The sequence below is a fragment of the Danio rerio genome, chromosome 6 (genome assembly GCF_052040795.2).
Source record: "Danio rerio strain M-AB ecotype USA chromosome 6, GRCz13ab, whole genome shotgun sequence".
Classification (NCBI taxonomy): domain Eukaryota; kingdom Metazoa; phylum Chordata; class Actinopteri; order Cypriniformes; family Danionidae; genus Danio; species Danio rerio.
This window is the reverse complement of record NC_141026.1, coordinates 44,526,511-44,544,396: the sequence shown is the minus strand read 5'-3', so window position 1 is coordinate 44,544,396 and position 17,886 is coordinate 44,526,511. Positions and strand designations below refer to the sequence as shown.

The 17,886-nt window shown below is 35.0% G+C and overlaps 2 protein-coding genes and 1 long non-coding RNA gene across 3 annotated transcripts in view; 2 read left to right on the top strand and 1 right to left on the bottom strand.

Moving 5' to 3' along the window:
* LOC147836450 (uncharacterized) overlaps positions 1-17,886 on the bottom strand; it is a 122,739-nt gene that overhangs the window by 95,968 nt on the left and 8,885 nt on the right. The gene's annotated exons all lie outside the window — the stretch shown is intronic.
* Positions 761-9,874, top strand: sec61a1b (SEC61 translocon subunit alpha 1b). The gene is given in 12 exon segments (NM_201577.1): positions 761-835; positions 1,579-1,646; positions 1,737-1,802; positions 1,990-2,068; positions 3,344-3,475; positions 3,901-4,010; positions 5,750-5,903; positions 5,990-6,150; positions 6,953-7,150; positions 7,784-7,975; positions 8,510-8,586; positions 8,668-9,874. Coding segments are annotated over 12 exon segments (1,431 nt in total). The 5' UTR covers positions 761-828; the 3' UTR covers positions 8,855-9,874.
* emc3 (ER membrane protein complex subunit 3) lies at positions 10,472-17,814 on the top strand. Its single transcript, NM_213505.2, is given in 9 exon segments — positions 10,472-10,572; positions 12,353-12,544; positions 12,624-12,681; positions 12,766-12,859; positions 12,969-13,073; positions 13,172-13,253; positions 13,338-13,417; positions 15,839-15,921; positions 16,046-17,814. Coding segments are annotated over 8 exon segments (786 nt in total). The 5' UTR covers positions 10,472-10,572; positions 12,353-12,389; the 3' UTR covers positions 16,175-17,814.

The window sequence follows — 17,886 nt, the reverse complement described above, 5'->3', positions numbered from 1 at the left end:
GGTGGTGATTTTTGTAAAGTAAACCTAAAATCTGAATTTCAGTTTAAAATTAGACCGGTAACTAAACATTTTTATATGGTAATATTGTATTGTAAGCCACAATAAACTATATTGAACACATAACAAAACAATACACATTACCTTCTGCTTTATCCTTGTTATGAATATTGTTGGCTAAAGTTGAGCCAGTAACTTACATCAATCTCTCAAGTCACTCAGACGGGTTACAATAAAACGGCTAAATAAAGCACATATTGAACCCCAAATCTATTTCTGCATCACTGCAATCATTAAACATATATTTATTATATAAAATGTGGCAATAAATAAAAAATATATATATACTTAACGCTAACACCTTTAAGACAAAAACTGTCCACCGCCAGAGGGCGCGTTGAGGCTCAGGAAGCCGCACCCTCTCTCAAAGAACTAACACCGCTTCTATGCTCTTTGCCTTCCTTGAATAAACAAGATGTTTGTACCATAAAATGTGCTGTATTTTTCAATAAATACATTGTCAAAGCTTTGTTCCCAGTGTAAAATACAAAAATCCATCCCAGCATTCTAAAAAAAATCTATATTTAATCATTCTTAAATAATCATAAAGTACTCTGATTAGTTCTTTTTAGCCAACGGTGACAAAAGTAACAACCATCACGAGACACGTTCTGGGCCACGATTCCCGCCCATTACATTCGCCGCTAGTTCAATGGCACGGACACTGACGTGTATTTGTGCTCTTGGCGATGACGTGTCCTGAACACGCTACTATAGCTGATACCCGGTGCTCGCTAACCGCTAGTCTACGACCATCATCAGAGGGACACCATGGCCAGTGAGTCTTCATCATTTCTAACCCAACTTCAAGTCAAGAAGTTCAATGATTTCTTTAACTAACGTATAAAGTAAACTGCTGCTTTGGTAATAACCGGTAGCTTTTTGCTTCATTATTTCCTCATGCGTTAGCAACTGTATTTTGCTGTCGGAATCCATGTTTTTTTTGTTTTACTGGGTCATTTAAACACAAAGTATAATGTTTGTTTTATTTTATTGTTTAAAAATGTGGCTTTAATGGTTACACTGCGTTTTAATATGACCTGCGAACACTAGGTTAGTAACGTAAATTGACGTTAGCCTTGTCACAAATGCACTTTCAGTTTTTGTTCCAACATGGATGTTATAAGCAGTTTAAACTCTTAATATATTGCATGCAAAATACATTTATATCATGCATATTTACGAAATATGGAATTAACTTCGTCTTAAAGTTCATCCTGGTGTTAATCAACGTACTTTTAAAACATTATTCAGAATTTTGACGTGATTTGTTGTTGTTGTTGTTGTTTTTATCCACATATTTCATGCAAAGATGATGGTATGATGATAAGCCGAGGTTTTTTTGAGGTGAATGATAACGTTGCAGGACACACAGATTCAACTAACTTGTCTAACCTCCAGAAACTTAAAAGCCACGTCGACTAAATCCATCAGAAGCTTCTGGGATAGTGGCACTGTTTTGATTTCACATGTTTGGCATTAATACTGTAATCTAAAAGTGCTGTTTTGTTTTCCCCTCAGTTAAATTCTTGGAAGTAATAAAACCATTCTGTGCGGTTTTACCCGAGATCCAGAAGCCTGAGAGGAGGGTATGTGGTTTGGTTATATAAACATTTATTCATTTGTTCTAACTTGTGGCATTTTGATGATTTATAACTTTTTAAAATTCTTCATCACAGATTCAGTTCAAAGAAAAGGTGTTATGGACTGCGATCACTCTTTTCATCTTTCTGGTTTGCTGCCAGGTACATTTGATCTCATCTGAACTCCTAAGCTCCAAGTGTTGTAAACTGTTGATGATCAACAAGTCATTCATGCACATTTTATAAACCTCTGATATCAAACTTGACAATTTTTTGGGTCTGCTTTTACTGGTTTCTAAAGACTGTAAACTTGTTTATGTGACTTTATTTTATGATCTCCATCATTCAGATTCCTCTTTTTGGAATCATGTCTTCGGACTCAGCAGATCCCTTTTATTGGATGAGAGTGATCATGGCATCCAACAGAGGTGTGTACTACTGAATGAGCAGTGTCAGACAGTGATTGAATCAGCTGTTACATGTTTGACACGTGATTTAATCAAGCTTCAATAGCTGTTTCTTTTTCATACATTTGCTCAGCAATAAATAAATGTAGTGAACTTTAGGGTAGATTAATCAATTTAGGATAATCAGACCACCTAAATGTTATTACTGCCAAGCTGCTTTTACCATGAAACATATTTTGTTGGAATGTGGAAGTTTGAATATCATTAGATAACAGAAGTACATTGATGGACATTTTTAAAAAGGCACCAGGAAGAATCTTATTATTCATCAAAAATTAAACCGAGAAATCATTTAACTCTGAACATATTTTGTGTGAATTTTGTTTATTTATGTTTACATATTTGTCTGAGTAATTGTCGTATTTTAATACAAATTTATGTAATGTAATATTTTTATGTATATCTATTTTGTCATGATAAAGCCATAAGTTGCTGATGTGTCAATAAATAAATAAATAAGGATAATCAGCATTCGCCAATAACTGTTAAGGGTATTAACGAATAACCTACAAGTATCAGACTATTGTTAGGTTTATTTGAAGACAGAGCGACATTTGGTAGTAGATGTGCTATTTTGGTGTCTGTCAAATTAAATTTATAATAAAATATTGGTAAAACTTATTTGCGCTGTCATTCAGCATTACATACATTTATGTAAAATATGCTCGTTTTATGTTTAAAATGCACAAAGTAATAATTGATCATACAAAATGTTTATTGTATTTTTAACTATTAAAAACTTCCTGTCAAATTAATAAAACCTGGCGAGATTAAGGATAGTGGCAACGTATAAAAAATAAACATTCCTATTAATTACTATTTTGGTCCATAAACTCTTAATACTGTATGTTATCAAATTATTCTTGTTCTAAAGATTCCTGACAGCATAAATTATGCTACTCTGATTCACATTTTATTTTTTGTTTTTTGTCTATCATGATTAAAAGTAGGAGAGTTGTAAATATTCATTCATTCATTCATTGTTTCTTTTCGGCTTAGTCCCTTTATTAATCAGGGGTCACCACAGCGGAATGAACCGCTAACGTACCCAGCATATGTTTTACGCAGCGGATGCCCTTCCAGCTGCAACCCAGCACTGGGAAACACACAGTCTTGCATTCCCACTCATGCATAACAGCCAATTCAGCTTATTCAGTGGTCTTTGAAAATTCCTTATTGACCTATAATAAAATATAAAATTAAAATCTAATTCTGCTTTAAAAATGTGTATTTCAGGTACTTTGATGGAGTTGGGTATCTCTCCCATTGTGACGTCTGGCCTGATCATGCAGCTGTTGGCTGGAGCTAAAATCATTGAGGTTGGAGACACCCCTAAAGACAGAGCGCTCTTTAATGGGGCTCAGAAACGTAAGACCCATATATTATTAAATAGAAAGGGATCTTATTCTTACTGGAAGATATGGCTTCTATTCTCTCTCTGTAGAATTGGTTACTCTAAATTGGTCATTTGTGGAATTCTGATTGTATCGTTACCAATATTTTATGCAAATCTATTTACTTGATTTACCACTTTGACGATACTGTCAGGCATCCTTTGTTGAAAACTAAACCAAACCAAGCTTGAAAATATTCTAATAACGCATTCTCTTACCATGTATTTTCTGGCATATTTTATACTAATACCTAAAATGAAGTGCCTTCACGATCACTGGTACTAACTGAAAGACTTTACGCATCTCTCACTGCAATATTACTTATGGGAAACCATCTTAATGTCATCATTTCTCTTATTTTGAATGTCATCTAGTCAAACTGTTAAATTTTTCCACCAGTGTTTGGCATGATCATCACCATTGGTCAGGCTATCGTTTATGTGATGACTGGTATGTATGGAGATCCTTCAGAGATGGGTGCTGGAATCTGCCTTCTCATTATCATCCAGGTAATTCGTGTTTCTAGCCACTTGATGTAGCCATTTTCGTAGTGATTAAACTGACCGATACCACATAGGAAATGTTACCGTGTTCAGACATTTTACATTTAGTTCCGAGTTAATCTGGTGTAATCAAGTTCCTTTATTCCAAGTCAATTTTGTGACAGTGTTGCGAATGAATAATGCACATTTTCTGTTTTGCTCATTAATATTGTGTGGTGTGCATTTAATTGAGTGATCTAGACATTATCGAAACAAGCTGTAAATTCCAAATGTATTCAAGAAACTCATCAGCTTTGCATATTTTACAAGATGGCCTATTGCATTGTACTACAGCAACAAAAAACTGATTTGTTCATTCAGAAAATTCTGAACTATTCTTCTGTGAAATTGTTTCCTAAAACAGACATGCCTCATTGTATGTGTCCACTTACAAATTTAAGGGGCTTTCCACAATTTCCTCAAACTCCTTCCTGTCTCGAAATTTGCATGCAATATGTGTAAATCTACCAATATTAATCACAGTTATGTGTGTTATGACTTATTGCAAGTCGCGTAATATCGGTTAGTGGAAAATTGTTTATCAACATTTAGAAATTTGCACAAATCTGTAATGGAAATCATACTACACTGTAAAACCCAAAAAATAATGGTAACTCAAACCATTTGAGGAAATTGCTGACAACAAACCATTTAAGTTTAAAAACTAATCTTAACGAGTACTGTGAACTTAATCCATTTGAGCACAGTAAAACCCAATAATTTAAGAGAACTCAAACCAACTGAGTACTGTAAAACCCAATAAGTTAAGTTTGAGGAAACCGATTGCAACAAACCATGAGTTTGACCTAATATATACGAGTACTGTGAACATTTAAACATTTAAATCAAAGTAATGAGGTATTTACCCCTTTGATGCACTACATGGGTCTAAAGTGGCCCATCTTAGCTTATTTTTTCAATATCTATTTTATAGCTTGTGCATCAAAGGGTTAATTAATCCGTTACCTTCAACACCGAGTTTAAAACTCGTTTCAAATGAGTAGAATTAACTTTGTCAATTTTGAGTTAACTACACTTTTCTTTAAATGACGATGACCGTTGGGTTTTACAGTGTGCTAATTCTGACCGCAACAACAAAACATTGGATTGCATTTACCATGTTACGAAACTTGTTTTTGCCCAAATCTAATGTTATCATCATAGGTTGTTTATTTGCCTTCAGTTTCAAAAGACTTTGCTCTGAATAACACAGCAATGTTTATATGAATTGTTGAAATAATCTTGTCTGTTAATTTCCATTTGGACTTACTATCTATGTAAATGACCATTATTATTAAAAAAATAATAGAGCCACATCTTTAATCTTATTTTGTAAAAAGCTTTATTTAAAAGGGATGGTTTCATCCCCCCACCATTTGATCTAATTATGTAGAAGTTTCTTTCTTCTGTTCAACACAAAAGATGATCATTTAAAGAATGCAGGGAACCAAACAGTTGATGAAACCTTCTCATTTTTATAGTATTTTCTTTTTTCTGCAATGATTCAAAGTCAATGTCTATGATTTGACCACCAGCATTCTTCAGAATATCACCTTTTGTGTTCAGAGAAGAAAAACTTCTACAGGTTTGGAACAAACAACTTAAGGCCGAGTAAATGCACAAAATGTTCATTCTTGGGTGAGTTGTTACTTTATGGTCTGCATGCTTTATGTAAGTTGTTTAATTTGGACATTTGTTTTTGGCAGTTGTTTGTAGCCGGTCTGATCGTGTTGCTGCTGGATGAGTTACTCCAAAAGGGCTATGGATTGGGCTCTGGTATCTCTCTCTTCATCGCCACCAACATCTGTGAGACAATCGTATGGAAGGCATTCAGCCCAACAACAGTCAACACAGGAAGAGGTCTGTGTTCAGGATACAGCATCTTGTTCTGAACCATTCTTTAATGCCATAACGTAATGTTGACTGAATTTTGTTTGTGCATTCAGGCACGGAGTTTGAAGGAGCCATCATTGCTCTCTTTCACCTATTGGCCACTCGTACTGATAAAGTGCGAGCTCTAAGAGAAGCCTTTTACAGACAGAACCTGCCCAACCTCATGAACCTCATCGCTACAATCTTCGTCTTTGCTGTGGTCATATACTTCCAGGTATAGATTCACCAACAACATGACAGTTCATCTAAATTGAGTCAGTATTTCACTCTTTCTTGATGCTTGGTCACAAAGCCTCTCAATTGAATAAATTGATTTTATGAGTGAAGCGCAGCACTGTACTTTTCAATATGTGCAGCTCATTATTATTATTATTATTATTATTATTATTATGGTGTTTTCAGTGTCTCAAATGTCTCAGATTGCCTACATTTACAGGACATTTGCTCAATTCTCACCATGTTATCTGTAATTTATTTGAATGTGGGTCACTTGTTTTACCTGCATTTACAAATTTAAGTAAAATAACTCTCAAACTTGGTGCCTAGAAATCAGCTGCCCAAATAAAAGTTGCTTGGTTTAATGTTTAATAAGGGAGAAAGACTGTTAAATTACCTTGCTATACTAGTGTTGTATGATGGTTCCCTTTCTTAAACTTGGTGAAATTACAATTGCAGAATTTGTTTAATTGTTTTTCTCTTTACGTATTCGGAAAACACAAAAGTTGTGTATTTTGATCTGTTAAGCTGATTGCTGCAGAGTAACCTAGTACATTCGTGGGTTGTTATATCCATAAAGTGAAAGTCTGCAGTTTTACTTGTAAACTTCTAAAAAACCAAAAGTTGCAAACAGTATCTTTAAAAATAATAGTTATTACTAATTGTGCAGCTTTACAAGCAAGCGTAGACCACTTTTTTTTTTTCTTTTGCAATTTGAACAGTTTATCACTTTAGATTATGAACGGTATTTTTACATATTTTTAAATTTCATGTGTTACATGCTTATCCTCATTCCACAGGGATTTAGAGTCGATCTGCCCATCAAATCTGCACGTTACCGTGGCCAGTACAACACCTATCCCATCAAGCTCTTCTACACCTCCAACATTCCCATCATCCTGCAGTCTGCACTGGTGTCCAATCTTTACGTCATCTCTCAAATGCTCTCAACTCGCTTCAGTGGAAACTTCCTGGTCAACCTTTTGGGGACTTGGTCGGTAAGTGACAGATATATATATATATATATATATATATATATATATATATATATATATATTTTTCCTTCTTAAAGGTGGACCCATTATGCAAAAATTACTTTTATAAGGGGTTTAAACACGGTTGTGTGACAGGTCTGTGAGCATAACCAGCTTCTAATGGTAAAAATTTAATAATTTAATTTCTTATAACAACAATGTGTGAAAACAGTCTGCAGAAACGATCCACATTCTCCCTTGTACATAAAATCAGAGAAGGAAAGTTCCACCTAATAGTGATGATCTTTTCAACAGTAGCATAGGGTGTTTTTTTTTTTTTTTTTAAACCCTCTTTTAAAAAGAACCATCTCATTTGCAATTGAATCACTAAAATTGCACTATTGTGATCAAAAAGCCTAAAAAGGCTGTTTCACAAAGTTATAAAACATTATTTGGTGGGTATTTTGATTTGAAACTTCACGTACATGCTCTTGGGACATCAGAGACTTGTTTTAAATCTTCTAAAAGGAGGATAATAAGTCTCCAAGTTTGTTTGCCTATAAAGAGATACATGGTATTTATTATACAGCTAACAACTTGATTATCAGACCAAATTTGCAGTTTAAACCTATAACTCCAACTATATTTCATTAACAGGATACCTCAACTGGAGGACCGGCTCGTGCTTACCCAGTAGGTGGCCTTTGCTACTACCTCTCACCCCCAGAGTCCTTTGGCACAGTTCTGGAGGATCCAATCCATGCCATCATCTACATCATCTTCATGCTGGGATCGTGTGCCTTCTTCTCAAAGACCTGGATTGAAGTTTCCGGATCATCTGCCAAAGATGTAAGAGCATTAGACTTCTGCATTAGAATTCTGCAATACAAATCTCACACACTTAAATTGCTGAAAAAAAGTTGCATGATGTATGTAATAATTTATAATTTCATTCAGATGTTATATAAAACAGTTTAAAATGGTTTTTATTGCATTATTTAGTCTGCCTTTCTCCACAGCAAATTCTATAAATTCAATTGTATTTAGAACAGAATAAATATTTAAATTAGAAGTAGATATTAAATAGAATTATTGGGGTGCTCTCTATATATAGTTCTGTATTATAAATCAATACACAACAGTCCAAAGTCTAAAATTAAATCTCATCAAGGACTAAATTAGTAAAAAAAAATTAATGTTTGTGACTAAATGAAACGCTTTACTTGCCAGTTGGTCATACTTTTTTCATAGTGATTCTGTCTACACTAAATACAGCATTAAATAATACCCTGATTTCTATTCAGAAAAATACAATTGTCTTGGGTATTGCTCACAAACTGCTCAACGTAACTAGGCTTCATATATATACTTTGCATTATTTAGGTTGCCAAACAGCTTAAAGAACAGCAGATGGTAATGAGAGGACACAGAGAAACATCAATGGTCCATGAACTGAACAGGTAAAACATGCAGACCACTCAAACATGACTACTCAATAAGTCAGACACTGATTAACTAAAGCATGACAAATCCTCGTTTAGGTACATCCCCACAGCGGCAGCCTTCGGAGGCCTGTGTATAGGCGGTCTCTCCGTCATGGCTGACTTTCTGGGAGCCATCGGATCAGGAACTGGAATCTTGTTGGCCGTCACTATCATCTACCAGTACTTTGAGATCTTTGTGAAGGAACAGAGCGAAGTGGGCAGTGTGGGAGCTCTCCTGTTCTAGTATCGCCTTCTAACTGACTGAATTTTGAGTTTAATAATTTCTTTTATATGTTTTTTTTCTTGTTTTATTCAACGCACAAATTCAGTGTTCTGCATCAAGGATGTGCTCCCATTGTGCATCTGATCCTGATCTGTACCAACTCGCTTCACACCAGAGCAGCAGACTGAAATGCATTTGGTTTTCTTGGGCGGGGGAAATATGGCAGCTTGATATCTCAGTGTTAGGCATGGGAATGTAACCATCCTTATTTTCCACCGTCTTCGTTTTCCGATAAAGGATCTATCAATTGTGTTTTTGATTTCAGGTAATTTCAATAACGCGAAAGAGAACAAGCATCCACGTTTAGGATCATTTGGACATCAGCTTGTCTCTGTGTGTGTGTGTGTGTGTGTGATGACGTAAGTGCAATGATATATCATGGTAAAGTCGATCTGGTGTAAATGATATGATTTTTATGATGTATGAGTGGAGAAGTGCAAATTTGCTTGCGTTTTTGTGTGGGCTGAGTGTATGAAAACATTTAAATAGGCTGTTAAAGTTCACCCAGGTGCATCAGCGCTGTTTCCTTTTTGCATTGGGTTTGAGGTTTTGCCGTTTATATTTATGTTTGTTGTTTTCGTCTCAGAGCTTCAAGCTATTATGAAATGGATCTGTGCATTTTCAGTCGCACTACTTCAAATGTTTCTGTTATTGCACCTTTTTTAGTTCTATGTTGCTGTAGTTTCTTTCAGTGGACCAAATGCTGCAGAAACTGCCTGTTAATGATTATGCCAGTGTTGATAAGAGAGGAAGTGGTTTGTAAAAGACGAATGTTTGTGTGTTGTTTTCTTAAACATCACAGTATTAAAATGTGCAAAAAAAATGTGTAAAAGGATACATTTGGAGATTTGTTCTTTGTACTTTTTGAGCACAATTTTAATATTGTCTAATGTTATTTAAAGGTAAAAGACTGTTACTTTAGTCTTAAGAATGAATCCCCACAATTGCCACATTCAATGAATAAATACAAAAATAAGTCCATGAAGTTGTCAACATTTTCTTCCTTAAATTAATTTTATGTTAAATATAATTATTATTTCACAGTTGAATGTACCAGAGAGATGGATGGATGCAGACACATAAATGGAGACACACACACATAGATGCATATAAACATGCACACTTACATAGATACATATATACACAGATGCATAAATCTTTATAGATACATGCATATATATATAGATACATATAGACGTGCATACATAGATAGGTACATAGATACATGCAAAGAAAGATACATGCATACATGCATATGCACAGAGAGAGAGAGAGCCATAGAAACAATTGTTATACGCTTCAAAATAATCATCAGCTATCTGGATACATAACGTTTTAAGTAAAATTTATTATATTTTATTTTAATTATTGAAAAAATAGCAAGTCCAGAGAACCATAAACATTTTGATATTGTTTTTCTAGTTCTTGTAAATACTTGAAAAGCTTGAACAGTAAGACTAATAACATTTCTATTATATTTACACATAACTACTTGTAATTCTACTGTATGTAGGAACTTTCATTATGAAAATGTTTCTCTACCGACTTTTATTTTGGAAGTATGTTCGCTTCTGGTTTATTCACATCTTCACGGCAGCAGTGGCTCTATGGTGTCGCATCCTGATTCGAGTCGTTATCGGTCTTCTCACAGATAAACCGTCATTTGAATACGAGAGCAGGTACAATAAATGCATTATGATCAACTCTCACTTGTCGCAGCCGGTAGCGTCAAAAATACAGCGTTTGTTCAGTGCGAGTGTGTATATGACAATGAATCATGCATCACCACCCTAAAGAGAAGGTGTTAGCAACATGCTAAGCTTGACGCGTCATTTTAACGAGTGGATTTAAGTAATGTAAAGCACCTGCTTGATATGTTTGTTTTGAATGATAAAATAGACAGAGGTTATATATATATATATATATATATATATATATATATATATATATATATATAGATTAACAAGTACACTAGTAACAAAATTATACAGTGCTTGGTATAACGACAAATGGATCCTCACACAGCTTCCGTATGCTGCAAGCAGCTTTAACACATTTAATCTTCATAGGCACGTGAAGGAATCGACTTCTACAGTGTTTTAATAATGTTAAGGCTGCAGCTTTGTATGTAACTTAGCTATTGCGGGGGGAAATTAAGAGATAATTTGGAAATTGTTTCCTTTGTATAACGTTAATTAGGTATGGATAAATTCAATAAGCTATAGAGGTAAAGTTGATTTTATATTCGCATATTTGTTCATTTAGAAGACTCTATACTGTTTACCATGTTACTTTAAATATTCGATCAGAATTAGCATGCCAGTATGACTTGAAATCAACATTAACACTGTTTATTTGACCGTGAGCAATGTTGTACTTTGATAGTCATTGGCTGCTAGTATGATTTAGAGTTTGCAAATAATACTTTTATGAAATTATATTATTAAGGGGGAAGTCTGAATCTGCAAATATAAAACCAACTTTACCTCTATCAATAAACTCTATAGTGATCTAAAAACATTTAGGCAATTCGACCATTTTATGCTCTAAATGACAACAGTTTATTGACTGCGGTAGAGTTGGTTTTACATTCACACATTCAGACATTCTCCTTTATAATGTAATGTATTCATAACAAATTCTAAATAGTGAAACAGGGTTTCCGCTGGGTCTTAAAATGTCTTCAATTTTAAAAACAAAATTTTAGCCCTTAAATTACAGAAATATTGTTTTGTTAGTCTTAAATCATTTTAAATGGGTCTTAATTTTAAAAAGTTGTCAAAGTTACCCAATCACCAACAATCCATCTAAATAGCTTTTTTATTGCAAAAAGATGTTTATTTCACAACAGCTGTAAGACCTTTTACAGCAAATTCTCTTATATAAATTCCCTAATCGGGAAAAGAAACAATTACACAGTTCCTCATGATAAAAACAGCAATATATCTCTTTACATGATTTCCATTTACACAAAATTCCTCATTGTTTAGCCCCACAGAAGTCTAAAATCTTATTCATAAAAGTCTTATATTTGATTTGATGAAACATGCAGAAACGCCGTGAAATCATATTAGCAGCCAATGACTATCAAAGTACAATATTGTTAGCAGTCAATTAAATAGTGCTATGTTTGTTTTAAAGTCATACTTAAATGTGATTTCAGTCTGAACATTTACTGTACCACAGTAAAGAATACAGGGAGCTGTATCTGAACAAATGTGTGAATATAAAGCCAATTCTACCTCAATAAAGTATTTTCTATCTAGAAGAAGTGACATCATTAGCTTGGAGAAAGTTGTCCTTTACTCAAACACAAAACTATGAATGATAAATTCTATTGATTGTTCCTTCATTTTGTCCACAGCTCACAATGAATGATCTTGTTGTTAATTTAAGGATTCAGTTGAACATAAAATCCAGGAGATTATTACATTAAAATGTGTTGTTTCCATGTTCCAGGGTGGTGAAATTCCATCAGCATCTCTTCCTAAAAAGCATGGCTGAGCCCGAGCTCCTCCTGGACTCCAACATCCGTCTTTGGGTTGTGCTGCCAATTGTATTTATTACTTTTCTCGTTGGTGTGATCCGCCATTATGTCTCAATTCTGTTACAAAGTGATAAGAAGCTTACATTAGAGCAGGTTTCAGACAGGTAACGTTCATCGTCCGTCTACCTTTATTTCCAAAACACACAAAATATTTCAAACTATTTTTGAATGTCCTCCACACAGCCAGGTTCTTATCAGGAGCAGAGTTTTACGAGAAAATGGCAAATACATCCCTAAACAAGTGAGCCTTCTTCAATCTTTTTTGCATTTTGCTTGCGAAGTGATCGAAGTAGAAAGTCTGATTTGTTGTATTGTGCTAAAACAGTCTTTCTTGATGAGAAAATTCTACTTCAATAACCAAGAAGATGGGTTTTTTAAGAAGACTAAGAGAAAGGTGGTCCCACCGTCTCCGATGACTGGTGAGTTTTTCTTGAAACAGACACAAGAGGTCAAAGATTTGCCTTTTATGAAGAGAAACTGCGCAAGAAAGGAGTGACGAGATTAATTGAATGTTTTTCACTCTTTTAGATCCGAGCATGTTGACCGATATGATGAAAGGCAACGTGACAAATGTCCTGCCTATGATTCTTATTGGTGGTTGGATCAACTGGACCTTCTCTGGGTTTGTTACAAGTAAGACATGCAATATTCAGAATAAAATATGGCTTGTTGAGGTGTATTCTTACAAGACTTGTCTTAACGCATTTGTAATTCTTGCTTTCTCCTCCAAGCAAAAGTACCGTTCCCTCTCACACTCCGCTTCAAGCCAATGCTGCAGCAGGGAATTGAGTTGCTCTCTCTAGATGCCTCCTGGTTAGTGCTCTTTCACCCTTGAGTGTCACTTTCCTTTTTACCTAAAGCTGTCTTTAAATAATCTCCTGGTGTATTAATCTGCAGGGTGAGCTCAGCATCTTGGTATTTCCTGAATGTCTTTGGTCTCAGGAGTATGTATTCCCTGATTCTTGGACAGGATAATGGTAATTATATGCAATAGAACAACATATTTGACAGACTTAACCCCAGCAGTGATGGCTTGTTGTAGTATTATATAAAGATTTGCTGATTTATTTAGAATCTTAAACAAATATGAATTTGTTTATTATTTGGAAACTTTAAACATATGCTTGTTTATTTATTTAAAATTGGACTGTTGCCATAGCTATTGCCTTTAAATTTTGTCTTAAAGTGAGAGTTGCACTTCCCTTTACACTATCAGGTTTGATTAAAAAATATCTCTATCTGCTCTCTCTCGCTTTTTCAGACCTTATCTTAGATGTAGTGTGTAATATAGTTATGTAGAATGTAGAATGTAAAAGTCTGCAAAAAAGAACCAGTTTAGCCTGCCTGAAATGAGTCTACATTCATTTCATTCTAACTTTTTGCACAAACATAGGTTTGCACCATATTTGCATAATGCCAGCATATAATTTCTCATCAGCCACCCACAAACAGTGTTTAGTTTGACTCGCTCTTGCTTCCAAAAGATGAGAACTAAATACATTCAATAAAACCTGTTCATTCAAAATTCAAATAATTTAAGGGGCTTCAATTTTAAGCTTTTTACGAGATGTCAAATAAGTCTTTTGTGTCTTGACAATGTGTCCGGGAAGTATCAGATATCCAATCAGATTATTATTATTTTTTTATTTTTCTAATTATTTTTTAAGTTTTTTCACCTTTTACTGGTAAAGGATAGTGGAAGACAGACTAGAAACATTGGGAGAAGGGACGGGTCGGCATAGGACCTTGAGCCAGGAATCGAACTCAGATTGCCGTGAGGACCATGTTGTCATATGTCAGCAGATAGTTCATTATAGCCTGTTGAAAAAGTCCATTTTTGGGTCAAAGTGAATTGTAGTCGTTTTTGTGCTTGTGCCTTTAAATGGAGTTAAGCTGGTTCTCCCCCCAACTCTTTGTCCTTTGCAGTGCAGTTTGATCACAGAGAGTTGGAACTGATCTTTTAATCTCAATTTCTTAGCAAATCCTCTTGTGGACATAATTATATGCGTTACTACTGAGACAAGTTAACATGTGAAGCTGAAGCTGCCTTTCCTCTGCACATGACATTCCTACGCGACTGTCAGAATACGCCCCCCTTGTGGCACTGTGGCAGTCGCACAGAATTTTCAGTTTATTCGGCCACCATGGGAGAGAAGTTGATTCTGGTGGTTTCCGAAATAAAGGAGTGCAAAAGCAAGAGCCTTTATTCTGTGTGCGTTCACAATGGTTGAATATAGGAATGAATAAATACTAGAAACTTATAAAAGGTTTGGAAAGAATGTAGAGACAACATTAAAAAATATTTTTTATTACTCATTTATGAATAGAAAATGTTTTTTTTTATATAGACTTTGTTCTGATTTTAAAAAATACTTAAAAACCTTACTATTTCTCATCTTGCGCACATGAACCTGCTTGGGCAACACGAGATTACATCAAGACCCGTCAGCCGGTCGCATACTGCCTAGTCGCATGAGTTCAAATATTTTAACGTATCCGCAGCTCAAATCAGATCTGAATTTTGTGAGGATGATTGGAACTCCACGCAGCTCCGGGACTACTCGCCATTGGAAATGACTGACTTCTGGTCTCTCGCTTGTTTTGTGCAGTGAAAAGGCGGCTTGCTTGATGGGTAGGCAAAACCACACTCCTACATCATGTTGTGGTGGGCCTCGCTACAATATGGATCCTATTTTACCATCAAAAAATAAAAAAGAGACGTGTTGTGTTTAAATGACTCCAATATGACTATGAACACACTCTACTTGCATGCAGTTCTGTCCAAACAGCTCTCATAAGTTGATTTTGTTTGATAGGTGCCCTAAGTGATTTCAGACATATGCGTTAAGTAGTAGACCAATCGCAACAGACTGGCCCTCTGACCAATCAGAACAGAGTAGGCTCTCTGAAAAGGAGAGGTTCTTAGCGAGACAGACAGTCAGGATATATTGCCCCCAAAAAGGGCACTTCGGACTGATAAAAATTTGAAGAGTCGTTCTATACTGAAGTATTCAAAACTGTGACCCTCTGAAGGGATTAAGACATGTGGATGAGCCCTTCTGAATGGGACCCAGCAAGAGTCCTTGATGAGTCACTTTAGACACTGTGAGGTCATTCTGCAAATGTCTATTAGAAGAAAATGTTTTATTTTTTTAATATATGATGAAAGTAAGCCAATTATTGGAAACCTTTAATATAGTTTAATAGCATAATAATAATAATAGCCATAATTTTGGATTTGGAATGACATGAAAGAAGGGGTGAGTAAATGATGAACTGGACATGATTTAAGGATTACCTATTTCTTAATTTTACAATTATATTTTTTATGTAGCATTTGTATTGTATTGGCTAAATTTACTTTCTGCATGCAATTAATTTTCTGACATTTGCAACAGGTGCAGATCAGTCTCGCATTATGCAGGAACAGATGAGTGGTGCTGCAATGGCAATGCCAGCTGATACAAACAAAGCATTCAAGGTATAACAAATTATTAACTGTACTATAATCTTATTAAGTGTATGCTATTAGTTTAAAAAAATTAAGACTACAAGCTAGGTAGGTTTTATCTCCCGAATGTTATGTTCTGTCTGTCTTTTAATAGGCTGAATGGGAGGCGCTGGAGTTGACTGATCACCAATGGGCTTTGGAGAATGTTGAGGAGGATCTAATGAGTAAGGACTTGGATTTGTCTGGGATGTTCAGCAAAGACTTGCCAACGGGCATCTTTTAAGTGCCTGTTCACTACTGAGAGGTGTTGGCAGACCTCACTGAGTTAAAAAGAGCGAATTGTCGGACTGGTTTTGGAGTGACCATACGCTTCCAGTCAGAGTTGTCTTTCTAGAAAGTGTCATAAACATCATTGCTGACATATCACATTTTGTGTCATATGCATGCACCGTTCCCTCCACTGCTGATTTTTTGCTCAGACTTGAGCATTATAGTTTGATCAAGCTTAGAGCTTAATGGATTTTACAGATTACAGTGAAAACCATAGTGTAGCTGTTTTTTTTAACATTCCTCCATTAATATTAATATTTTTTATTTGATTTCTCTTAAACAAATTTATATTAATTTTAGTTGTTTTAAAAGCCCTTTTCTTGGTCTTATTTCACGTGGACAGTGTGATTGTTTGGACCAAACAGACAAAAAGGAAGTTTTAGGAAGTAAAGTGGTTTAAAATGGAGCAGTCCATAATTTAGTTTGTTTCATAAATAGTATTTTCAAAATGTAATATACTTTTAGATGTTTTATGATGCCAATAAAACACCACACACTAAGTATATTGTTTTTAAAAACAAACAATTTGGAATTAAGATCATTGAGTAGATTTTCCTCATTAGAAATTCATATTTATTGAGTTGTTAGCTTGTAATATATATATTTTTGGACTTTTATTAAACATCTTTGTTTTTTTTTTTAATACATTTTTCCACATCACCTTTCCTGGATGTGCACATTTTTAATACAAAAACAGTCATGCACTGTTCTGTTTTCTGTATTTATTTTTTAACTAGTTTTTCTACCACTGCTGATTTTATTTGGTCCATTTGTGCAGATTCATTGCTTTCAAGAAACAAGTGTAGTCTTCGTAATTTCCAGCAAAATTTAATTATTTGCTCTGCCACTTTGAAAACTTCAACTGGGGCCTGTGACATAAAGCCAGATTAGATGTCTAGCCAGTTAAATTTCTGTTTAGTTTGCACCAGTCTTGGGTTTTAGGTGACGTGAAGGCAACTTGAATTTAATCACTCTTGTTGTGGTATTATGGAGTAGCTTAGTTGAGCTAGGTGGCATGGTGGCTCAGTGGTTAGCACTGTCGCCTCACTACAAGAAGATTGCTAGTTTGGTTCCAGCTGGCATTTCTGTGTGAAGTTTGCATGTTCTCCCCATGTTGGTGTGGGTTTTCTCCGGGAGCTCCAGTTTCCCCCACAGTCCAAAGACATGCGCTATAGGTGTACTGCTCTTAATTGGCTGTAGTGTGGTGTTTCTCAGTACTGGGTTGGGGCTGGAAGGGCATCCGCTGCGTAAAACATGCTGTGATAAATAAGGGCCTAAACTGAAAGAAAATGAATAAATGAATGAATGAATGAATGAATGAATGAATGAATGAATGAGCTGAGCTACCTTTATGGTATATAAAAAACAGAATTGGTGCAAACTATTCTGGCTTCACGGTGCAGGCCCCTGATCCTCCCTGCAGTGGCTTGTTAAAAAATACCTACACAACAATATAATCATGATTTAACTAAAATGTTGATCATTTATATTAAAGAAAACAAAAATGTACATTTTTGGACCTTTGAATAAAACGCTATTTATCGAAACCAGTACAGTTTTGTAAACATGTTAATAAAACCATCATGCAACATATTTCTGGCATTTGTTGATTTAGTTATGTTTGATTCATGAATGAATCTTTTAGAGGGGGTTTGTGAATCAGTT